The 25,592-nt window shown below is 50.7% G+C and overlaps 1 protein-coding gene across 7 annotated transcripts; it reads right to left on the reverse strand.

Annotated features, from left to right (window-relative positions):
• Positions 1-4,341: 4,341 nt before the first annotated feature.
• Positions 4,342-24,633, reverse strand: GAL3ST1 (galactose-3-O-sulfotransferase 1). Of its 7 annotated transcripts, none has more exons than XM_084798075.1 (4): positions 24,438-24,633; positions 13,283-13,332; positions 6,785-6,924; positions 4,342-5,747 (listed from the first exon to the last, which is right to left on the reverse strand). In XM_084798075.1, exons 3-4 carry the CDS (start codon positions 6,913-6,915, stop codon positions 4,607-4,609), a joined length of 1,272 nt encoding a protein of 423 aa, XP_084654201.1. In that variant the 5' UTR covers positions 6,916-6,924; positions 13,283-13,332; positions 24,438-24,633; the 3' UTR covers positions 4,342-4,606. The 7 variants fall into 7 exon arrangements, with proteins under 7 accessions (XP_084654201.1, XP_084654205.1, XP_084654202.1 ...); XM_084798079.1 differs by lacking the exons at positions 13,283-13,332; positions 24,438-24,633 and adding exons at positions 23,907-23,990; positions 24,182-24,404; XM_084798076.1 differs by lacking the exon at positions 13,283-13,332.
• Between the last annotated feature and the right edge of the window lie 959 nt (positions 24,634-25,592).

Genomic DNA, 25,592 nt, shown 5'->3' on the forward strand with positions numbered 1-25,592 from the left:
AGAGCTCGGATGGGGAGCCCTGTGAACCTGGAGGCTGCAGGTTGAGTGTTGGAAGGGATGAAGGAAGCAGATAGTTCTGAAAACCTGGCCGTCCCGAGGCTGAGCTCTGTCTCGCTGTGGTTTGCGCCGTCTACGGTTCGTGCTGGAATTCGGTTCCCAATGCAAGAGTTCGGGGAGATGGAGAGATCCGTGTGGGCGACGAGGTTGTGGGAACCTGCCCGCGCTGGGATAGCCGCAGTTTTCCTGAGACAGGGTCAGCTCTGACAAGAGCAGCCGAGGTAAGGAAGCATCACCTGCCCTATGCCTCTCTGCCTTCTGCCAAGTTAGGAGAGCGCGAGGCCCTCACAGGTGCAACCGTACCAACACGCAAATGTCCCAACCCCGTTGTCATAGCAACAGAAAACAGAAGAAAGAACAGGCTGTGCTGGCTTCCTCCCAAGCGTGGCCTTCAGCTGATGTAAGAGAAGTGGGTGGGGTCTCATGCAGGCAGTGTCAGCCCTTGGAGAGAGAGAGGGCCTTCCTCACCCGATGTCACAAACCCTGAGTGATGAAAGCCTGAAATCAGGTTCTGAGCAGCCATGTCCTTGCTTTTTGGTTTTTCAAGACAGGGTTTCTCTGTGTAGCCTTAGTTGTCCTAGACTCACTCTAGACCAGGCGGGCCTCAAACTTACAGAGATCCACCTGCCTCTGCCTCCTGAGTGCTGGGGCTAAAGGCCTGCGCCACCACGCTTGGCCCTTCTGAGACTCTAGGTAGAACTTTCCTTGTCTCTTCCCACCTGCTGCTGCTTCTCCTCGCCCCTCCATATCCCTTGTTCAACATCTCTCTGGTCTCTGCCGTTAGTCACATGACATCGCCTCTCTTTTAGTTTTCTGTTTTTGAGAGGGCGTCTCATGTAGCACAGCTTGGCCTCAAACTCCCTGTGTATCCCCAGGCTGGACTCAAACTCACAACTTTCCTCCATATTCCACTTACTAGGATTGTAGGACTGTATGCACCGCCATGACCTGCTAATGTGGTACCAGCCAATTGAGCCCAGGGCTTCCTGCCTGCTATGTGGGTACTGTGCCAACCAAGCTACATTCCTATCCTGGTTTGTTTATATTTTACTATTTCGAATATTATTTATTTTTATCTTATGTGTATGGCTATTTTTGTCTGCATGGATGTATGCCCCCATGTAGCCCAGAAGAGGATGGTGGAGTTAGAGATGGTTATGAGCCACCACATGTGTTCTGGGAACTAAATCTGGGTCCTCTGGAAGAACAGCAAGCCAGGACTCGCAACTGCTGACTCACCTCTCTTAGCCCCTCCTCAGACTCTTGAGTGCAGGGATAACAGGCATACGCTGTCCTGTCTGTCTTCCTTTTTAATCTTTTTTATAGGAACAACAGAGAGCCTAGATTAGGGCCTGTGGAATTACCTCATCCTAAGTTTATGGAATCTTTAAGATCCTGGTCGGAAGGGACCTCAACATGTACTTGGGCAGGCTGCAACTGTGTTAATAACAGAGGGGAGGTTTCATGGGCGTTCTCAAGCGGGCTACTGTGACTCTGTTTTGAGGTCACACATCAGGTCAACAGATGCTCATTTGCTGCAAATGTGCGCTAGTCCGCACAGCCAGGGATGTTACAGCTGAGTCCAAACTCAACACCAGGTGCCTCTGCTGTCCAGCAGCAGTAAAAGCACACCGGAGCCCACGGAGCCGTGATTCAAGTGCTCAGGGGGCTTGGACCTCTCTGGCTGTGCTGAGACATCGGTTCCCAGGCTGTGGACATCTCTGTTTTAGCATCTCATGGATCTAGGTTTCCAACCTGCTTCCTCTCTGCCAGCCTTGCTCTGTGACCCTACGCCTTGGAGAAGCAGTGAGGGTCACCTGTGTCCCACCAACCATTCATTCAAATATTAGCTATCTTAATAAGTGTGTCGACGACTGCAGAGCCCTTAGGACCAGCAAACAGTAAGTGCTGAGGGAGTAAGTTATATTTCTGGAACCTTCTATCTGCCAAAGTTGTTCTCCTTGGATCTTCAATAGCCCAGCTATGACAATCATAATAATAGTTAATAATATAGTAACATCAGCTAATAATTAATTGGCATTTCTAGGCTCTTTGAGGCCCAAAGAGATGTAATTATGAGGTTTCTTACTCTAAATAAAGATATTATGTTTATACCACATGCCTCTCTGATTAATAAGAGCAGGAAAATTATCATATAGATTTGGGTGAAATATATATTTTCCTAGGAATAATCTCTTTCATTGATTTTTTAAAGTGTGTGTGTGTGTGTGTGTGTGTGTGTGTGTGTGTGTGTGTGTGTGTGTGCTTACAGAGGTCAGGAAAGGGCATGGGATCCCCTGAAGCTAGGTTATAAGTGGGTAGCACTTGGGGTTATAAGTGGGTTGTGGGTAGCAGCCTAGGGTGGGTCGTGGGAAGCAACCTCAGATTCTCTGGGAGAGCAGTGAGTGCTCTTGAGCGCTGAGCATCTCCAGCCTGCAGCCCCAGCAGTGTTTTCTTGGCCTTTTCCTCTATAATTTAAATATCATCTGCATAAGTCGGGACTTCAGAGAACAGTAGACCTTAACAAGGTCATGAAAGGGTGGGTGGTAGCTCCGATGGGCGGGAAGACCAGGCCTTCTTGTGGAAGGGCTGAAGAGTCCATTCATGGGTAAAACAAGAACAGTGTCAGGGGTCTGGAGAGATGGCTCAGAGGTTAAGAGCACTGGCTGTTCTTCTAAAGGTCCTAAGTTCAATTCCCAGCAACCACATGGTGGCTCACAACTATCTACAATGAGATCCGGTGCCCTCTTCTGGACTGCTGGCTCATATACAGGCAGAATACTGTATAAATAATAATGAATAAATCTTAAAAACAAATAAAAATAAAAAGAACAGTCTCAAGGCATGTGATAACAGAAATCTAATGCCAGCCCTAGGGAGGCAGGGTCAAAAACTGCTGGAACAAAGCTGGGTATGGTGGCACAAACCTTTAATCCCATCACTCGGGAGGCAGAGGCTGGCGGATCGCTGTGAGTTTGAGGCCAGCCTGGTCTATAAAGCGAGTCTAGGACAGCCAAGGCTACATAGAGAAACCCTGTCTCGAAGAAAAGAAAAAAACAAAACAAAACACTGGAACAGCTGGCCTCCTTAACATCTCCCCACACTGCTTGGGCCGGAAACTTAATCTCAAGAGAGAGAATCAACCCAGACCCAACAGGGGTTAGGATCTGACCGCTCTCAGATTGACAGCTCAGTTCTGATTGACTCTGCGACCCAGGGAAACTAAGTCCACCTTCCAAACCTTGGTTTTATAAAACCAGGGAGTAGTCAGACATACAGGCTGGGTATACCAACACTTAGATTGAAGTTGGCACAAGAGGGGCCACAATTGCCACTTGGCGGTGACTCATGCTACTCAGCCCCTCACTAGAAGCCTTAGTTAGGTTCCTGTGTCCCTGAAAGGGCCATGACTGGGGTCGGGGTGGCCACTTTGTGCAGGGAGTTACAGCTAACCCTGGTGACATCTTGCCATGCTCAAATGACTTGGCAGCCATCTTTATCTCTGGGCACAATCCACAAGAGGATTCAGACAAATGTGGGGTATTGGGTGGACACTGAGGCATTTTTGAGATTAAAGAGCAGAGGTGTGAAGCAGTCTGGGATGGCAGTGAGGGACAGAGGCTGCTAGTTGTAGGCCAGAAAGGAGCCATTGGGTGTAGTGGGAATGGTTACGGAAAATGGAAAGTACAGGAGGAGGGCTTAGCATGCAGCCCTGAGTCTGATGTGACCCTCCCCCCCCTTCCCCCTTAGAAGGTCAGTTCCCACATCTGGAAAGGGACAGTAATCGTGTCTGCCTCAAAGAGTTACTGTGGGAATTGGTGTGATTCAGGGGCCACTGCCCTGTGCCGCAGTGAAATGCTCCCAGCCTCCCTGTCACACGTGAGCAAACCTGCAAACACACACACACACTTCATGCACACCTTGGTTTTTAATCTCTGCTCTAATCTGGCCATCCCTTCTGCCGCACACAGGTCAGTACGTACTTGCTAACCAACCTTAGCAGAAACCTTGCCTCCTTCCTGGCTAGTCCCATGAGATAACCATAATGTTTGTGTTAAAACGATGCCCACACAGCACTCACCTGCTGGGAGCGGGGATGAAACCAGTGCTCAGCCACACGCATGACTTTCCACGTCTCAGCAGCTTGTGGCAATCCCTGAACCACACAGGACTCCAGCAAGTAACAAGCACCCTAGGTCACTGGCCCTCTGCTGCGCTCCATCCCACAGAAACCCTCCCAAAGGTCCCATCCCAGAACCCCTCCAGTCACCACAGTGAGGCCGATTAACAAAAACACGTCAAATTCCTTTACTTCTGAGTCTCCTCATGTAAGAGGAGGCTGGAAATAAAGGAGATTTAATTTTTTAAAAAATGGCATAATTAGTTAAATACTTCTCGGTTAGGCCCTCTCTTGTACAGAGAGACCAGTCCCGGTCAGCTATGACCCTAGGGGGACCCCAGGGTGGCACCAGGTGTGGTTGGAGAAAGGGTAGGTGACAGAAGCTCCCTGGCCTGACCCTTCTGCAGCAGGAAGGGCCAAGATACGTCGTCACCACCTTAGAAAGTCCCTAAGGAACTTCCAGAGCTTGGTGATCCAGAGATTGGCGCCGAGGTCAGACAGGTACTGGATCTCAGGAGTGAGCATGCGCCGGCAGAGTTGCTCGTGTTGCGGCTCAATGCTTTTCTTGAGGTTGTAACCCAGGATGGATTTGATGCCCAGGGGCTGCCAGGGCTGCATGGCCGAGTCCTGGATGGCCTCGGCATCCACTGCTTGGCCACCATCTATGCATATGTGACGCATGTGCTCGTTAGCTTGGCGCAGCTTGGCCACCTCGCGCGCCATGCGCTCTCGCCCGAAGGCCTCCACCTTTTGCCAGAAGCTGGCGTTGAAGTGGCGGTAGAGGCGTGCATCCAGCAGGTTCCAGGCAGTAGCACGGCGGTACAGCTCGCCCGAGAGCCGAGGCACCAACGGGTCACGCCGCGCGTTGAGCTTGAAGTACAACACGTCCTCCAGGTCCCAGCACAGCAGCTCCCGGAGCAGCACCAGGGATTCGTCGAAGTACTCCTGTAGCAGCACCAGGTGGAAGCGGTGCTCCACCTCCAGGATGTGCTCCTGCACGCGCGGGCTGCTCGGGTCCATGCTGCTGTCATAACCCAGGTCAAAGAAGAGCAAGTTGCGGAGATAATGCGCATTGTAGCCTGTCGGGTCGTAGTAGCGATCCGGGTCCTGCAGGAACTCAGCCAGCTTGTCGCGGCTGGACAGCTTCCAGGTCAGCGGCACCACCGACCCAAAGTAGTGGAAGGAGGACTCGAAGAGACGCGCGGGGTCCCGGAGGACGGTGATGAAGGCGGCGCCAGGCCGCATCAGCCCGCGCACCTCGTCGTAGTGAAAGCGCATGTGGTTGCAGATGATGTTGAAACACGCCCCGGGCCGATAGTCCTGCACTTGGCTGCGCGCGAAAAAGGACGGGTAACGGAAGTCGTTGCGGCCATTGGGGAAGGCGAACTTGAGCCCGTGCTTCTGGCCGAAGCGGAAGAGGATGTTGAGCAGCGTGCTGCTGGCGGTCTTGTGCGTCTTCACAAACACGATATCTAGCCGAGGTTGACACCTTCCAGTAGAGCCATTGGCTGGAGTGGCCGCCACTGGCTCACTGGGGGCAGGGGAGCAGGGCGCGGCAGCCTCTGAGGTCCTGTGGGAGACAGGGATGGAGAGAGGTCAGGCATGGTGGGTGACAGCACCATCAGGGAGCTTGGAGCTAGGAGCTGGACCAAGCACTTTACCAGCTAAACTGCAACTGGGCCGAAATTTCTAGGCTTTTGTTTCGTTTTGAAATAATTTATTTTTATTTTATGTACACTGGTATTCTGCCTGCACTTTCTGTGTGACAGTGCCAGATTCCCCTGCAACTGGCATTCTAGACAGTCGTGAGGTGCCAGGTGGCTGCTGGGAATTGAACCAGGGTCCGTTGGAAGAACAGCCAGCACGCTTTAACTGCTGAGGTATCACCTGGCCTGGTGGCACATGCCTTTAATCCCAGCATTTGGGAGGCAGAGGCAGGTGGATTGCTGTGAGTTCGAAGGCTAGCCTGGTCTACAAAGTGACCCCTAAACAACCAAGGCTACACAGAAACCCTGTCTCAAAAAACAAAAACAAAAACAAAAACAAAAACAAAAAACCCCAACAATAACAACAACAAAACCTGCTGAGGTATCTCCCCAGCCCTTTGTTTTGTTTTGTTTTAAATCAGTTATTGGCAATATTTTTTTTTCCGGAGTCCCTTAATGCAGCTAACTGAGGCAGAGGGTGCACTAGGTATACGCTGAGCAGCCTCCTGAGGAGATGGAATAGCCTGGTTGCTTAGGAAGTGGGCACAGTCACATAGGGCCAAGCTTGAGAAGTTTGAATCCAGCCTCTGTGGCAGATGAGTGTCCTGGGACAAATTATACTCCGGCTCTATCCCAGCCCCTGCTGTGGCCTGTGCTGGAGCCTCAGGTTATAATTTAAGCACCGGACACAGTGTTAGGTGGCTTTCCTGCTCTGTGGGCCAGACTCTGCCCTTCTCACCACTGAGGCAATACCAAGGCCTTGGTTGCACCAAGAGTTCTGCCGGAATGTCTCGCCCGCACGGCACGGTGCAAGGTGGTACAGGGTAGCTGTCTAAACGGAAGCTTCCATTGTGGACCAGGAAGATGCCCTACCCACCTCCCACTGTTGGATGCCACTCACGTGACGGGCATGTTGGGATGGAGTGGAGGGACCACATAGGAGTAGAACAGCAACAGGACACTTGTAAAGAGTGCTCCCAGCACCAGCCCCTTGGCCTTGAACTCCCAGGGCTTCTTCGACAGCAGAGTCATCTCAGGAAACTGCGAGGGACAGCACAGACAGAGGAGAAGGGTCAGGAGGTCGTCCAGGGGTCTCTACAGCTGCCACAGCTCAGAACAGGATGCTGACGGGGCCAGAAGGTTAGCAGGACAGATGACAGCAGATGACAGCGGACAACAGCTCAAGGAGAGAGGCAGGACCGGCAGGGAGAAGGTTCTGCAGAGCATGGTTCTAACTTTCGGCTGGCTAGTACGGACATGGGGGATAACTGCCTTTTTTGTAGGACCTTTTGGGCTTTACAATGAATGCATCCTGGGGGTACAGAAGGAGAGGAACCCCTCTCAGTCCTGTGCCCCAGGTCCTGTTCCTAGGGAAGGCTACCATCTTTTCTATCTCAGAAGGTAGGGCCAGCCTTCTCTATCCCCTACACCATCTTCCTGGCTGCAATTAAAAGAAAAAAAAAAAAAGAAAAGAGGCACTTGGGAAGCAGAAAGAGGAACTCGCTGTGAGTTCAAGGCCAGCCTGGTCCACAATGTGAGTCCAGGACAGCCAGGGCTACACAGAGAAACCCTGTCTCAAAAAACCAAAACAAAGAAAGAAAAGAAAAGAAAAAAGAGATATTTAGTTGTATAGTTATGTTCTAAATATTGCATGAAAGAAAGGTGCTTATCTTGAAAGCTGCTAGCTTGGTTAAGCAGTGGTGATGCACACCTTTAATCCCAGTCCGAGGGAGCCAGAGGCAGCAGATCTCTGAGTCTGTGACCAGCCTGGTCCTGTGACTTCCAGGACAGCCAGAGCTACGTAGAGAAACCTTGTCTTAAAAACAAACAAAACTAAAAAACAAAACAAAACCAAAAACAAAACAAAACCAAAACAAACAACAACAACAACAAAAACTAATAGCACTTTAGCAGGATATCTTGGTGCATTTTTGTTGTGTTATTTGTTTGGGGGCAGGGGGTGCAGTTTGATCTGGCTACAGTGGCCGTAGCCACAGAAGACGGGGATGTGAGTGGTAATGGTTGAGGTCCAAGCTACAGAATCAGAGTCCAGAAGAGAGTTAAGGCGGCGGGGGGGGGGGGCAGGGGGGAGGGGTAGTAGAGGTGTACCTCCCCATAGGTGTAAAGCCAAGGTCTGAAACTTTCCACTTGGGAGGTAATGCTCCCAAGCCCCTGAGGCTGCAGGTCATACACCCTGCCCTGTGACCACATGCGTGGCACGCTACCAAGTGCATCTGGAGGCCGCACCACCCTGGGAAAGTTAGCTAAGGCACCCACAACTGCTTGCTGAGAGAAGCCCGCCCCCTCCCAGGCCCACGCCCATAAGAGCCCTTGGCCTCTCGATGAGGACGTTCGACTCACAGAAAAGGACAGAACGAGAAAACCACACAGAAGGAAATTTCCCCTCTCCTGTGACAGCATTGCTCGTTCTGTGCGGCTGGGTGAAGGCCAGGGAGAGAGCGTCTGCAGAAGGCAGTGCTGTCTGTGAGGCTCACTGACTTGTTACTGGTCTATGGAGACACTTGGCCAGACAAGTGCATTAGTCATGTGTGCCGCAGGTGTTCATGGCCACTCGATTAGAAACAGAAAGAAGGAGAGAAATAACAACCTCAGTGCGCATCATCAGCAAGGGGCAAAGGTACACCATACGCACCAAGTCCATTCCCAGAAGTCATTTACAGATTTAAAAAAAAAGGAAGGAAGGAAGAAAAGCCAGCCAACTTGAAACACACACACACACACACACACACACACACACACACACACACACACACACACATTTACTTTAGAATAAATCTTAATCAGGCAAAATAGTGCATACCTTTCATCCCAGGCACATTTCTGAGATTTTGACACCAGTCTGGTCTATGTATCTGTTTACTTACTTTGATTTTCAAGCCTGGATTTCTCTGTGTAAGCCTGGCTGTCCTGGAACTCTGTAGACCAGGCTGGCCTTGGCATCCCTCCCGAGTGCTAGGATTAAAGGCGTGTGCCACCACGCCCCGTCGACGTTGCACTTTTTTATTTCGGGGGTTATTTTTCATAAGCAAAAAGAGATATCTTAAAGGGGCTGGGGAGATGGTACAGCTGGGGAAATTCTAACTACTGGGGCATAAAGATGAGCCCCATCTCCCTGGCACCACATTAAAAAACAAGAGCCAGGAGCAGTGTCCACCTTCTAGCGTTAGCTCTTGGGAAGCAGAGATAGGTGGATGACTGGAGGCCAGTGGCCAGCTTAGCCAGTCACTGAGTTTCAGGCTCACTGAGAGCCACTTCCTCAGAAAGCCAGGGGGAGGAAGCAGGGTGGCGGTGGCGCACGCCTTTAATCCCAGCACTCGGGAGGCAGACGCAGGCGGATTGCTGTGAGTTCGAGGCCAGCCTGGTCTACAAAGCGAGTCCAGGACAGCCAAGGCTACACAGAGAAACCCTGTCTCGAAAGACCAAACAAACAAAAAGTAAGGTAGACAGCAATTAAAGAAGACTGCTCATGGTGACCTCTGAACTCCACTGCGCATGGGTGTGCATACAAATACACATGCACATACCTATACATGGATACACACATACAAAATGTTTTGGTAACAGCCAAAATCTAAACATGAAATGCATTAGTTATGTACCTAAAATGCATAGCCAGAAATAATTTTATACAATATCTGTAATGTACCTATGTTTTGACTATGACTTATCACATGAGGTCAGATGTGGAGTTTTCACAATTCAAAAAGTTGCAGATTCTAGATCATCTTCAATTTTAGATTTTTGGTTAAGGATCTCAACCTGTGTTCCCCATTTCTGGAGTCTATTCTGGGGAGATACCTCTTACCTGGGGAGAAGTATAGAAAGAAATATTCATCTAAATTACTCATTTCACAACAGTTGCATTTTAAAAAGGAATCACATATACTGTTTAACAAGGAAAGGGATAATACGTTGTCTTTAGGTCAGGTTTGAGATTTTTGCCCGCAACCCCCTTTTCCCCTAAGCAATGCTGGGATAAGCCTAGGGCCTCCGGTATTCCAGGCAAGAATTCTACCACTGGGGGCTGGAGAGATGGCTCAGTGGTTAAGAACACTGCTCTTCCAAAGGACCTGGGGTTCAACTCCCAGCTCCCACATGGCAGCTCACAACTGTCTGTAATTCCAGTTCCAAAGGATAGGACACCCTTGCCCTCACACCAATGCACATAAAATAAAATTAAATAAATTATTTAAAAAAATAAAATAAATAATTCTACCACTGAGCTGGGCACCCAGACACATTTTAAAGTTTACAGAGTGCAACCAGATGTGGTGACTCATGACTGTAATCCCAGGGGAAGCTGAGGGTCAAGAGTTCAGGCCAGCCTGGGCTACATTATAAGACAGTGCCACGAAAACCAAACTAAACAAACAAAAAACAGGAAGGGAAGGTGTGGACCCCAGCATTTGGTTGGTTTGTTTGGAGACAGGGCCTCACTCCGTAGCTCTGGCTGTCCTGGAGCTTACTTTGTAGCCCAGGCTGGCCTCAGCACACAGAGATACGCCTGCCTCTGCCTCTGAGGTGCTGTGACTAAAGGCGTGCGCCACCACGCCCAGCTGGACCCCTTCAGGGCTGCGCTTTGACAAGGACTTCAGACAAAGCCAGGGATCCCTTTGGAGTCTGTTTCTCATCTATAAACTGAAAAGAAGTTGAGGAGAGGAGTCTGGCTGGACCCCTGGGGAGGCTCCTGAGCGGTCAGTACACCAGTATCACTCAGTGTTGGCTACAGCCTTCCTAAATTCTGGGCAAGGAACGGTGGTACCGGACTGGGAAGACCTGCGCGGTGAGTTCCAATCAGCCTCCAGCCTTCTGCTGGGGGTACCGGAAAGCTGGCTCACAGCCCAAGGTTCAGCCCGGAACAGACAGTGAGCACTAGGTCTTTCGTTTCTCTAGTGTTAGAGGTGTCACCTTCTCATAGCTGGTTCGCTGCTAAGCCGGGGGGCCCACCCTGTTCAGCCCCACTCACCGGGGTACTTTCCGGAACTCCGAGAAGCTGCCGTGGTAGAGGGCTATGGTGGAGGACTGGCAGTAGGGGGCAGACCAGCATCCTAAACTGCCAATGGTGTGTGTGTGTGGGGGGGTGCTTCCTGATCCCACCCCGGGGGGGGGGGGGCGGTGTGTTCCCTCACCCGGGGAAACATCACTGATTCACCGATTCACTCATTCTCCTGCTTGGGTTTTTCCAAACCTCACCAAGTCCCTGAGAGTACTGAGGCCTGATGGAGGCCGCTTGAATTTCTGCTAGAAGCCAGGCCTGGGGCAGGAGCTTTTCCATAGCCACTAACTGACTCTACTCAGTGGATGCCGCTGTGGCGTACCATCACCCCATTTTGTATATGGGAGAACGAGGCTCCTAGGAGCAGAGAATTTTCTGCCCTTGGTGGGCAGAGCTGACAGCCAATAATATGAAGGGATGAGAAGAAGAAAGGGACAGTGGTTGGCTGGCTCTCCTGGACCAGCTTCTTGAGGGATCCCAAGGCTCCTCACCCATCTTGCTGCCTGGCCTCTGAATTTGGCAATAAAACTCGGGCTCGCTTGAGTCTCAGTCTCCTCCAGCAAAGGGTGGATACACAGTAGCCACGAAGGGAAGGCAGGCCCTTCCCTGAGCAATGGGAGAGCCCCTGGGCAAACTAAGGCTAGACTAGAGCTGGCCAGTACCCAAGAGCCTGGCTTGAAGGAGAGCAACCCCGAAGCTATGGGGTTCCAATGACAGGTGATCAGAGTATGAATTATTAATAGCAGTGACAATCATTGTCGTCATTGCTGATCAGGACCCACTCCTATCTCACCACAGGAGAGGCACCCCTCCCCCCCCACCACCACACACACACACATGCACACATTCACACACACACATTTAACGACCGGCTGCAGGTGAGTCATCTCCTTGAGCCTGGCACTTGGTGATATGTTTGATAAATGTTTGATAAATGACGCCCCACGCTCTGGGTATCTGGGTGAAGAGTATAAATTAAGATCCTTGCTCGGGCACCTACCACATCAGTGACAGCTACACAGGGAAGTAGCCTACGGGTGCCCTCACATACCATGAGGGTCATACATGGCACGTATGTCAAAGGCCCCACGAAGCTTTAGCTATGTAGTTTTTGTGGTAAAGTGTTTAGCACAGACAAGCCCCTGGGTTCTGCCTCTCCCCGCCGCCCCCCCCCCCAGCACTGAGAATGGCAATGCTGATGATAATGGTAGGGATGATAATAATTATAATATACGTGCTATTCTTTTCTGGGTGTGGCGGGTGGGCCACGCCTAGGGTCTGAGCACTCAGAAGACTGAGGATGTAGGCTTAGCGGCCAGAGAAAGTGGGCTGCAGATCAAGGCCTTGTCTCAAAGGGACAAGTGAATAAACTTCTCATGCCCTACCATGAGCGAACTGAACATGGAAGTCATACGTGAGGATCATGCATGCACAGGAACATGCGTGTGAGAGCCACACAAGAGAACCAGAAAGAGAGCCACCTTGCCCCCCGTCCCCCCCCCCCCCCCCCGGCTGGGTTCTGGTCCCAAAGCCCAGCTCTGAAGCCAGGTATGGTGGTGCACACCTGCAATCCCAACAGTTTGGTGGAGGATGCCGGGTTTGAGGCTTGACTGAGCTATCCAGAGGCCCATAGAAACTAAATATGAGGAGGGCGAGATGGCTCAACTGGTAAAGGTACTTGCTACGAAATCTGTCAACCTAAGTTTGCTCCCTAGGTCCCAGAAATTATCCGCTGGTCTCCACACTCTCACCTCTTCCCTATAGTAACTAAATATAAAATTTAAGTGTTAAGACACACACACACACACTCTAGCTTGCTGTATGCCCTAAGCAAGCCTGTTTCCTTCTTAATTTCTTCTCCAAAATAATACCAGTGCAATGTCATCATGGGATGCTGAATGTTCAAACGGAACACACGCAGGCACAAGGCTGCCACAGGACAGACATTTGCTGAACTGACAACCAATGGCCCCGAGACCTTGGTTTCCAAAAAAGCCAGGGAAGCCAAACCTCAGAAAAGCCAAGAATATCTTCAAGGGCACCCAGCACGGGGGAGTGGAAGGCACGGCTAGAATCTGGGTTTTCTACCTCCTCCTGCCCATGGTGGTGACAGACCCGGGTTCTTGGACAGATGGCTCCCTTGTCATTTCCCTCATAGGTCCTTATTCTCATTGGCTGTCCCTGCCACATCCTTCCAATAATTGTTAGCGAGCCAGACCCCAAAACCTCCTCCTGCTCAGCGAGGACCCTGCAGGACCAAAGGAGAAGCAGGACTTACCCACTACAGCCTGCACTTGCCCAGGATGGTAAAGCCGGCTGAGAGTGTGAGCACCGAACACGGACCCTCTGCTCTCCGTGCTGAGGCAGAGGAGACACACTCACCTTGAGCTGTGGCTGGCTGCCCCTTTCCTCTTCTAACACCCAGGCTGCCTCTGCAGTCAGAACAAGAATGCTCCAATGACACCCAGCAGGCGGCTGGCTGACTCCATTGTCCACCCCCCCCAACCCCCAGTGCTTATGAATATTTATGATCTCCTATTCCCCACACCCCCCTATAGTGAATGGAATGCCCAGGTGGCGCCCTGGTCTTCTGTCCTCTGGCTAGACAGCCCTGGGTGTTCTCTGCCCCTCTCTAGACCCTAATAGCTAGGTAGCTCATTTACCCAAGAGCTCAGCCAGGTTTTAAGTGCCCTTGGGCCAAGGGCACAGCCACTGCAAAGTTGAAGGCTGTGGGGGAAAACTGGATCCACCTATGGGGGCAGCTCATTCAAGCTTTCCTGCTGCTCTGGGGGACCAAGGACTCCCCTCAGGCCAGTGACAAGAAAAAAGAAAAAAGAAAAAAGAAAGAAAGAGAAAAAGAAAAGGAAAGGAAAAAAGAAAGAAAGAAAGAAACTAAGGCTTACCGAGGCAGAGTAGAGAGGCCACAAAGTCACAGGCCAAATGAACACCTGCCAGAAACTCGGACCTGAAGATGCTAAGACACAGCAGCCATGGAAGTTTATTGCTCACTACAGGAGCCCCAGGGTAATAGCTAACAGAGTGAGAAGGCCAGTGGAAGCATGGCATTTCTGAGCCCGAAGCCCTTCATCAAAGAGTGTGTGCCACTCTGGGCAGCCTGCCTAAGCAAGTAATAGGGTCAGGCACGTAGCTTGGACCCATTTTACACATATGGGATTGGCTGGAGTGCGGCCCCAGGGCCTTAGAGGAAGACCGTGTCTAGTCTCCTAGCCTAACATTCCTGTTTAGCCACCGCAGCAAGCTTGGGTTCAGCTCAGTTTCCTCTTAACTCTGTCCCACATCAGAGGGACGTCATTGAGTGCACTCCTTCCTTGATGTCCACACTCTCGTAAATGGCTCGAGTAGAAGGCTCTAAAGACACAGGCGATCACAGGGTGCGGTGGCACACACCTGTAATCCCAGCACTCAGGGAGGCAGAGGCAGGTGGATCTCTGTGAGTTCAAGGCCAGCTTGGTCTACGTAAGCCAGTCCAGGACAGCCAAGGCTACACAGAAAAACCCTGTCTGAAAGTAAGAAAGAAAGAGAGAGAGAGAGAGAGAGAGAGAGAGAGAGAGAGAGAGGGGAGAGAAAGAAAAAAGACACAGGAAATCACAGTTAATAATAGTGTAAACTCTGGGACAGTCAAGGTCATCCTCCTCCATCTGTCTGCGGAGTCTACCCTTTTATTGTTTTGTTTTGTTTTGTTTTTAATAAGTGCAGGTTTAGGGGCTGCAGAAATGGCTCAGCAGCAGTTAAGAGCACTGACTGCTCTTCTAAAGAACCTGGGTTCAATTCCCAGCACCCACAGGGCAGCTCACAATTGTCTGTAACTCTAAAACCTGACACCCTCACACAGACACACATTCAGGCAAACACCACTGAACATAAATAAATAAATGCAGGTTTATTGGGAGCAGTGGGGGAGGGGGAGAGAGAAACTCACACAGAGGGGTGGGGAGCAGGGGAGCCCCTTTTATTCTCACTCTGAGCCAGCTATCTTAAGTTCCTCTCTGGGTTTTCTAAGAGAAGTCCCCTCTCCCTTTAAGGCTTTGCTTTGCTGTTTCTGATGTATTATTCTGTTCCCTTTCCCATTGTCTTCCACTTCAAGGCCCAGTCTTGAGTCCTTAAAGGGCCCAGATGTGTGAGCTCTCTTCATGGACCACCTTTGAGGTGCCCCACAGAGCTAGGACGTGAGTTGGTTTTATTTATTTATTTTTCTAACACGCATCAGCTTTTGTGCCTTCCGGGCCGAACCTCGTCTGAAGGCAGCCAGTGTGAGTCAGACATCAGGAATGGGATGTGTGCATCGCCTGATTGGTTTGTGGTCATGTGTGTATTTTCTTGATTGCTAATTGATACAGGAGGGCCCAGCCCAAAGTGGGAAATACATAGGGAAAATCTCTAGGGACGTGGGCCTGGGAAGGCTGCCTAATGTGAGCTTGGGATTGGGCACTACACAGTATTCTCTGCTTCAGCCTCCTGCCTTGAGCGCCTGTCTCAGCATCCCCAATAGTAGATGTAACTGGGAGGCTAAAATAAATCCTCTCTTCCACATGTTGCTTTTGGTCATGGTGTTTATCACAGCCAGAGAAACATAACTAGAACAGAAATTGGTGCCAGAAAACAAAGGTGTGGCTGTGACAGACCAGACCATGTCACTCTTTCTTTCTTTCTTCCTTCCTTCCTTCCTTTCTTTTTCTTTTTTTAGATTTATTTTTTATTATTTATACAGTGCTCTGGCTGCATATACACCTGCAGGCTGGAAGAGGGCATCAGATCACATCACAGATGGTTGTGAGCCATCATGTGGTTGCCAGGAATTGAACTCAGGACCTTTGGAAGAGCAGACTGTGCTCTTAACCGCTGAGCCATCTCTCCAGCCCCTTCCTTTCTTTTTTTAACTTCCAAATTTTATTTATTTTTTGCTTTGCTTTTTAAAAATATATTTTATTAATTTATTCATATTACATCTCAATTGTTATCCCATCCCTTGTATCCTCCCATTCCTCCCTCCCTCCCATTTTCCCCTTACTCCCCTCCCCTATGACTGTGACTGAGGGGAACTTCCTCCCCCTGTATATGCTCATAGAGTATCAAGTCTCTTCTTGACCTTTCTTTCTTTTTAAAGATGTATCTAGCAGGGCGGGTGGTGGCACACGCCTTTAATCTCAGCACTAAGGAGGCAGAGGCAGGTAGATCTCCGAGTTCGAGGCCAGCCTAGTCTACAGAGCGAGTTCCAGGACATCCAAGGCTACACAGAGAAACCCTGTCTTGAAAAACCAAAATAGGGGGCTGGAGAGATGGCTCAGAGATTAAGAGCACTGTCTGTTCTTCCAACGGTCCTGAGTTCAATACCCAGCAACCATATGGTGGCTCACAACCATCTACAATGAGATCTGGTGCCCTCTTCTGGGGTGCAGGCACACATGCAGGCAGAACACTGTAGAAATAATAAATAAATCAATAAATCTTTAGAAAAAAAGAAAGAAAAACCAAAATAAATAAATAAAAATAAAAGATTTATTTATTTTTATTTTATGTGCATTGGTCTTTTGTCTGCACGTGTGTCTGTGAAGGCGCCAGATTCCCCTGGAATTGGAGCTACAGGCAGTTGTGAAGCTGCCACGTGAGTGCTGGGAACTGAACCCAGGTCCTTTGAAAGAACAGCCAGTGCTCTTAACTGCTTAGACATCTCTCCAGCTCCTTCTTTCCTTCTTTCCTTCCTTCCTTCCTTTTTCTTTTTTCTTTTTTTCTTTTTTGGAAAGTTGTGTATTTGGAACTTTGGGTGGGAAGAGCCACAGAGTGCTCAAAAACTGACGGGCTGGCTGATCTGTGGGAAATTGGAAGATAAGATAATGCTAAGAGAAATGTAGATATCGGAGACCTGGCTCATGAAGTTTCACTAGGGCTGTTTATGTGATATTTTAGATTATGAATTTGTGGAAGCAAAACCTTTGCTTTACTGTGACTGTTAGGATTCTGCTTCTGTCTGTCTACCTATGATGTCATTGCCTAACGGACATGGGGGCGTGGCCATGCCCAAGATTATAAAAGGCCAAATCCTCCTTGTGGCTCTCTCTCTTACTCCCTTACCTACCTACCTTCTCTCTCTCTCTCTCTCTCTCTCTCTCTCTCTCTCTCTCTCTCTCTCTCCCCTCCCCCTCCTTCTCTCCCCATGCCCATTTAATAAACTCATCTAATATCATATCTCATCTTAATTATAAAAGGGACAGTGGTGCTTGTAGCCAGGGCTGAGACATCAGGGGTGATTAAGACCAGCATCACTGAGACAAAATCTTCTGAGAAGTATTTCCTCAGGGTCAGCACACAGAAGGTGCTGTGGTCCAGGGAGGCCAGTGCTACATCCCAAGCTGTCAGCCAAATACCTGTGGGATTTTTTTTTTATCATGTAAGAGTGCTCATCCCACTGTGGGTAGTACCATCCCTAGGCAGAAAGCAAACTGCCTAGCATAGACCTTTTATGTTCATGTCACTGACAAGTAAACAACTGAGGGCAGATGTTAAAAGAGCTGCCTTGTTACACACTGTAGAGAATTAATGTATGCGTAAGAGTGAAACTGTACACTTGTACTTAGGTTAGAGGGTCTGAAATGATATCAGATATAAAGTATACTTCCCCAGGGAATGGGGCCATTTACCATCAATGACACAATTTGATTCTGTAAATATAATGTGAATATATGAGTTCAGATTTTATCAGGATCTGTATTGCTTTGGGGGAAAAAAAAAGCAAGAATTTATAAATAACGGGTCAGCAAGATGGCTCAGCAAGTGAAGGTGTTTGCACCAAGTCTGATAACCTGCGTTTGAACCCTATAACTCACACAGTGGAGGGAGAGCCAATTCCTGGAAGTTGTCCTCTGACCTGCACACACAGGCCACCCCTCATGTTCCTAAGGCAGGCAGGCCGCTCCTTCCAAACCTTAGTGTCCTACACGGGAAGGCAGAGCTACTGACGGAACAGAGCTCGGAGGTGTGACGAACTCAGCGGTTTAATCTATGTGTAACCCTCCTTTTTAAGGTTGAAGTCTGGCGTTTCCAGATAGCCAATGGAGCTCTGTCGATGACAATCAACTCCCTTTCGTAGAGGGGTTCTCTCTTCGCCTGATCTGGGAACCCCCAGGTCCCCTAAGGAAAGTCACATAGCCTCAGGGAAGATTATAGGCATAATCTTTTCTTTCCTGAGAGAACCCAGGCAGCAAGCACCTGGGGATTCCTGGAAATATCCCACCTTATGCTAAGGAGATCTTCCGCCACCCATAGGATAATTAAGTACTATGTTCTTCTTGTGATAGGACCCTCGTGCTGCTGCATGCAAATGAGGGACTATATTGCTTCATGTAAATCAAGTACCCTGGCACCCATAGCCCCATCGAATCTGACACATACATCCAGAAATCCCTCCCCTCCGCCCAAAGTTTATAAATCCCGGTTCATGAATCAAGATGCTGGCTCTCTCAGTCCATTTATTCTGGGGAAGGAAGGGCTTGTGAAGAACTGAACGCCAAATTCGCTGAGCTTCCAGAAGAACTGGGGCCTGACTTCCGCTGAAGCCCTCTCCACTGCCGGCTGGTGACGCACCCGCTGGGCCTGAGTCTCACCAAACTAGCCTTGCTGGGTATTCATCCGCACCCCCTGCCAAGATTAGCACAGCAGCTTAACCAAAGAGCTTTAGCACCGTGGTACCATCCCAGGCCTTTGGAACACCCGAGTTTCTACTCCTGTCTAATACTGGCAGTTTCATTCTAAAAGACCTAAACTGTAACATTCCGTGGGAAACTCTTTTTACACCCTGGCCTAGTGCGTAGGCCTCCTCCCGAGAGCCCGCTCTAAGCTGACCCTGAGTGAGAACAGGGCCCTTTGATCTGAAGGTCCAACCACGCAGCACCTAAACCACCCCCTACTTCCTCCAACGTGGAACCCAGGCCCCCCCCCCCCCCCCCCGCCAACTGACACCAATAACATAGGGCAACAGAACCTCCAGATAGAGTGGGGGGGAGGGTAGGTGTCCCCTAGCCTAAAAAGCCTAAATCTCCACACTCTGGGGGAGGTAAGTCCTATCTGTGCCTTTGTGAGGGACTGGGTGTGGTTTGCAGAACAACTGAAACCGCTTGTTGGGGCACTCTCTAATGCTGGCCTAAGGTTCCCTCACCCTCTTTCTGGACCCTGACAGCCCAACCTCTCAGAAGCTCACCAAAAAAATAGAGAAGCCGAAACTCCATGGCCTCTCACTCCCTACTCTCTAAGAGGCGACAGCTTCTCAACCTCCGTGATTCTGTTAAAAAAAAACAACAAAACCCTCAAATCAAAACCGCGGCGTGCTCTGCCTCTCTTACTCATGACTCCGATCTGGAGCCAGAATTTCAGGAACCCCAAGCATTCCCAGTTAATATTAACCCCACGAGAAATCAGGACTGAGATGACACCCTGTGGGTATTTGATATACTTTTTAACCAGGGAGCCTCTTCCACAAGAGCCCAGCAGACACACCAACAGGTCACTTTGTTGTTGTTTTTCCTTTTGTTTTTCGAGACAGGGTTTCTCTGTGTAGCCTTGGCTGTCCTGGACTCGCTTTGTAGACCAGGCTGGCCTCGAACTCACAGCGATCCACCTGCCCCTGCCCTGCCCCCCCGCCCTTGAGTACTGGTATTAAAAGCGTGTGCCACCACGCCAGGCTAACCAACAGGTCGTTTTAACCAGATTCATCTCTGTGTAATTCAAGCTTGGAGTAGAACAACTCTTTCCTCTGGATCACAAGAGCCCAGTTCACCAGAACTCGTAGTTCACCAGCAGGCCAAGTGGGATGGCCACCATTTTTCTTGCGCTGCTCGGCTCATCACAAGTGGTCCATCTGCAGGAGCAAGCAGCTGGCCCTTCTTGAAGCAGCCATCATGTCCGCGAGGACAAAACGGGGCTCCCACCTCGGCTTCTCTGTTTCAGAGGGCCTCCACTACCTTTTGCTCACAAAGCAAGCACTGACCCACCCACGTCAGGCCAGGCCGTCTTCTTCCCGGCCTGGTTCACACTCACTTACTTAACTCTTTTCTGCCAGAGAAAAACGCACTTCCGCACTTCCACTTCCCAAACAACAGCCGCAGAACGACAGCCCAGCTCTGTCTGCACCGTGCCGCCTTGCTCCAGGTCCTGGCTGCTACGTGCATGGACGCCAATCCTGCTATGCATTGTGGGCAAAGCAGGTGCCATTGGGACACCACTGGACCTTCCCTAGGTCACTGTGCTGGTGGCAGTGGCAACAGCATCCACCCAAACTGGCTCGTCCCTTGGGTTGCCCACTCACAGGGCACAGGACGTCAGGAGTGGGAATCCTGACCCCCTCTCCAGTCTTCCCCTACACATTCCTGAGGGTGGTTGGGGGTGAAGCCATAAGTTTCTCAAAAACTTGTTTAAATACTTGTTTTCCCTAACAGTTTATGCCTTTAAGCCAAAATTGGTTACAGGAACTGCTCAAAACTGCCAGCATCCATGAGCCCACCTTCCACAGGATAATGCCGTCAAGGGTGAACTTCAAAACCTGCTTCTTCCCCATGCCCCACTTCACCACAAGGTTTTTCAGGGGCACCATGTCGGCAGAGGAGGTAGAAAGGGCTCAATACATCCTCTTAAACCCACCCTTTCCTTCCCTCAGAAGGACTAGATAGCTCAATTGATAAAGCCTCAGACCTTGGATCTGAAAGTCCAGAGTTCAAATCTCTGCTACTTCTCTTTTCCTCTAGAGGTTTTTTTTTTTTCCTTCCACAACCATCAACTCCAAGTAGCCAGGCTGCCAGCCTGATAGAGTTTCTCACCATGCTCAGTGGCCCCAAATAGCCAGGCTACCTGCAAGGGTTTTTTTTTTTGCCATGAGCAGTGGCCCCCATGAACCTTTTCTTGCCAGGATCAGCAGCCCCAAATAACAAGGCTACCAGCCTGAAAGATTAAGAGCTAAAGAAAAGAGAGACCCCACCCCCAACAAGAACAACGCTTTTAACCTAAAAAGTGTTTATGGATCGCGGCCAATGGTAATACTAACTCTTGGATCCACCTCACAGGTCAGACTAGGTCAGACTAACTGTTTAGTTTTCACAGACAAGCCATTGCTGTCAGATACATAACCAACATGACGTTTCACTCCTCCTCTACCTGATGCAGGGGAGATATGACTCGCAGCCCTTTGCTCCAGGTGGTTCTAACTTCAGCACAGGTGACTGCCCACTTCAGGGATGCTAGAACAGGACTGAACCTCCTAACACCTGCCCCTGCCTTCTGCAGTGCCCACAAAGACTCCTGTGATAACTCCAGCCTGAAGAACTGACACACGTCAGGACTTCAGGACCATTCCTCTTTTTAATCAAACAGCAACCCTTTTTTTTTTAGACCCCCCCCCCCCCCACGCTTCCCCTTTTTTTTTCCAGGCCTGCACTATACACTGCCAGAGGGTTCCTTCCCTCAGGTCACCTTCTTTTTTCTTTTCCTTTCTTCGTGTGTGTGTGTGTGTGTGTGTGTGTGTGTGTGTGTGTGTCTGTGTGTGTGTGTCTGTGTGTGTGTGTGTGTGTGTGTGTGTGTCTGTGTGTGTGTCTGTGTGTGTGACTGGTCTCGCTGTGTAGAGCAGCTCACTATGTTCCTGACTGATTTCAAACTGGCTATGCTCCTGCCTCAATTTCCTAAATGATAGAAATATAGGCATGTGCCACCATGTCTAGCAACCTATTGTTCCAAAGGGCAAGCACACAACCACAATATACATACATATATACATACATACATACATACATACATACACACACACACATATACACACAGTATATATGCCAGCCCTACATAACAGATAGAGAAAGGCCTAGTAATTGTGGCAAAGCCAGAACTTGAAACACATTCACAGCCCTCTCTCTCTACCTCTCTCCTCCTCTCTCTCCCTTTCTCCCTCTCTCTCTCTCCTCTCCTTTCTCTCTCTCTCTCTCTCTTTCTCTAAGATACTACTACCCTGCCCATGCAAAACCACTAGCCTTCCTGGTAGCAGATCCAAGTACACAAAGCAGCTCAAGTGGGAAGTGGCAAATCACAGATGTCAGGAAGAAGTCAAGCCACTCCATCAACCCTTTTAACATATAGATTCCCCTGGACTGAGCATGGAGGATTCAGCAAAAAGTAGCCGTGCTTTATAATATCCTGCAATACCAGTCACAGTCTGAAGATGTGCTTGACTGCATAAACACATAGCATGGGGTGGCCTGGTTAAAAACACCCACTGTTCCACTCCTGCAGGGTGGTCGCTGGCAAAGCCCTTTCTCTTTCCTAAAACTTAATGGTGCAGCTATGCTCTCTCAGCCTTGATGAGAAGAACCAGAAACGTGAGGCATGCAATGCCCTTGGCTCCGTCCCTGGCACACAGCAGTGGGGCTGGCTGTGATCTACATCAATGTACTTGCCACCCTACCCTTTCAGTGACAAATGTATCCCACCCTTTATATCAACTTGCCTCGACACTCACATTCCACACCCAGCAAAACTGAGGCAGGCAGGGAGTGTCCCAGAGAGTCAGGGCCTAACCTCTCTGCCCTGAAGGTAGCTGTGGAAGGCAAGCAACTCCTGGAAAAGGCTATTAGCTCCCACCTGACGACCCCAGAGGTCTCCAGTCCGGAGACCCTTGGGAGCGTTTCTGCTCCATCCTGCGTTGTCCTCTCTGGACCCATTCATATTTCTCACGGTGTTAAGGCAAAGCAAGAAGCTTGTCATGGGCCTGGAGAGATGGCTCAGAGGTTAGGAGCACTGTGTTCTTCCAGAGGTCCTGAGTTCAATTCCCAGCAACCACATGATGGCTCACAACCATCTATAATGAGAGCTAGTGTCCTCTTCCGGCATTTGGGAAGAATATTGTATAAATAATGTCTTTTTTTTTTTTTTTTTTAAAGAAGCTGGTCACAAGTCACAGGTGGGGCTATGGGCCCAGCAGTTGTGAGCCATTCTCTCAAGTGAGGCACTGCTCTCCTGCAAAGGGTAACTGACTCTGTGCCTTGGAGCCCAGTGGGGGGCACTGCAGGAGGCGGATTAATCTCTGTATGACAAGTCAGCAGAGAACCCAGTAAGGGAAAGAAGTGCCAAGGAGGCAGGCACTCTCCCCTAGGCAGAGCCATTCCTAAGCAAGAAGCAACATCTGGGGGCTGGAGAGATGGCTCGGTGGTTAAGAGCGCTGGCTGCTCTTCCAGAGGTCCTGAGTTCAATTCCCAGCAACCACATGGTGGCGCACAACCATCTGTACTTGCATGTGATGCCCTGTTCTGTCATGCAGATAGAGCACTCATATCTGCATGGGAGGGCTCAGAGAGCAGAGAAGATGAAAGAGCTAGGAGCTGGGCGGAGGAGTCCTGGGTGAGGCTGGGATACTGAAAAATCTCTGATCTGGAGTAAACTGAACCACTTCTGAGCTGGGTGCCCTTCAGCAATTTTTGTTTTTTTGTTTTGTTTTTTCTTCGACACAGGGTTTCTCCGTGTAGCCCTGACTATCCTGGACTTGCCCTTGTAGACCAGGCTAGCATCGAACTCACGGCGATCCGCCTGCCTCTGCCTCCGCCTCCCAAGTATTGGGACCAAAGACGTGCCCAACCACAGCCAGGCTTCTTCAGCAATTCACTGAGTCCCCAAGACTCAGCAATCTCCCTCTAGGTAAGTAGCTACGGTGCCTTGTAGGGCACAGTGCAGATGAGCTGAGGGGTGCCAGTGCTGCCTGCAGGACCCTCTGGCCCTCAGGTCACCCGCTCCAAAGAGGAAGAGGTTGAGTTTTTCTGATTGGGGCTCCCTCCACACCTCCCTCTTCTAGATTTCCATGGCATCTTCACCGTCACCCCAGTAACCACAGGTGTCAGATGTCAGGCCAACTGCCCTTCCCAGTGTCGGTTCCTGCAGCCAGATGTGTGACTACAGGCAGCTCAGGGGGAAGGAGCAGGGGCTCCCCTGGGAAAAGAAGGGACTTTCACTAAGGGAACAGACCAACCTGGGGAACCCTTTATGGAGCACTGGTCCAGGACTCCATCCGGAACTGTGCAATTGCATAAGGCATCTTTCCCGTCCTCACCTCCTGGGGGGAGGGGGAAAGGAAGACATGGATCCGAGGGGTCTTCCCCAAGTACCAGAGTCTGTCACTGCCCACGACCCCCAGTTTCTGCTGTGATGGACCCTTCTGGGAAAGGAGAGGGACGATCCCTGCCCCTCCCCCTTCACTAGGCCCAGGCCATGGTGTCCAAGAGGATTAATCATTAATGGACTCACAGTTTCAGGAGAGTGCAGCAGCCAGGCTTTTCAAGCCCCACCCTCTCCACTTTCAGGGACTCCGGGGTCCAGGTGGAGGAGTACCCAGAGCAGGGCAAGCAACCAGCCTTGAGCCTGCAGGACACAACGCAGCCTTCCTACACCCCTCGCTGGGAGAGCTCGCTGTCCCAATCTATTGGGGTAGTGTAGGCAGAGGGCTCAGGCAGTAGGCTGAGGCAGGGCACAGCCGGATTGAGCGCTAGACCTCCCGACATACCTTGGCCCTTGGTTCTCCTTGGGCTCGGGGTGACAGGGGTCGGCCCCGGCGCCCCCTGCCGCCGCCGCCGCTGGGGCGCACACTGGGCGGCGGGGCGCACTTGCCGGGGCCCCGCGCTCTGGCAGGCCTGGACCAAGCCTCCGCCCCGCCGCCGCAGCGGCTGCCTCACGGGCTCTCAACACTCTTGGCTAGGTGAGGCTGGCAGCCTGGCCCGGCCCCTGGCGCCACAGCCAATGGCCACCACGGCTCCCTCCCCCTATCTTGTCCACTGCGCGCCTGCCTGAGAGGCACAGAAGCCGTATTCAGCTCCCTAGGGAGCAATATCACGCCCCCGCCGCCAGCCCAACAAGGCCCATTTGTCCCCGAAGGGCCAAGGGGTCCATTGTCCTCAGCCAGGCTTAGAAGGGAATAGAGGGTGCCTGGGGCTTGGTGGTAGTGTTGGGGAGGGGAGCCTGGGCTGAGGAGAAAGATTGTAGGACTAGAGGCCAGCCTTTTATGGAGAGCACTGGAGCTCCTCAGGGTCCAGTGGAACATAGGTCTTTCTTGTTGCCTCTGTGAAGGCCAGGAAGACATTTTTGGTACCCAGGGAAAACAGGTGCAGAAAGGCCAGGATCCCTGGGCCGACTCAGGGTAGGGGCTTGGCTCCAAAGAGTCCTGTCACTTAAAACGGTTCTTTTAAGGATGGGCATCAAGAGGGTGAGCAAGTAGGAAAGTTGGTGACTGTCTAGGTTCAGGATGTCCTTCATCCCAAAGCAGAACCAAGGATGGGAACTCGCTTGGAGTTAGCCCCAGCTGTGGGCAATACAAAACCAGCTGGCCATCCAGAGGGGCATGGACCACGTCAGAGTCCCTCTGCCCCCGACATTTCTAGGCAACACTGGAATGAGGAAAATTCCACATCAGCCTGGCTGCCAGGTCTTCTTCCATATCTTATGGGCTTTCTTTTCTCTGTGTGCCCTAAATACACATTTACCCACGCAGACCTGAGTCCTCATCTGTATATAGGCTGCAACTTCCAAAGTTTGTTCGTGCCTCTCCCAGCTGCCACACCAGCGCATGGCATCAGATAAGAGCCCCTTTATCCCACATATACAGTGAGACCACCAGTTTGGGGGATCCTGGGTATTGGGTCCACAAGCCACAGTCTGCCCAAAC

This window comes from Acomys minous, assembly GCF_964271855.1.
Source record: "Acomys minous genome assembly, chromosome: 10".
Classification (NCBI taxonomy): Eukaryota; Metazoa; Chordata; class Mammalia; order Rodentia; family Muridae; genus Acomys; species Acomys minous.

Excerpts from the sequence above, each read along its gene's own strand:
- GAL3ST1 (XM_084798076.1), bottom strand. The coding sequence starts at position 6,915 with ATGACTCTGCTGTCGAAGAAGCCCTGGGAGTTCAAGGCCAAGGGGCTG. Across the intron at positions 5,748-6,784 it reads CATCCCAACATGCCCGTCAC|GACCTCAGAGGCTGCCGCGC; the intron begins GTGAGTGGCATC and ends TGTCTCCCACAG.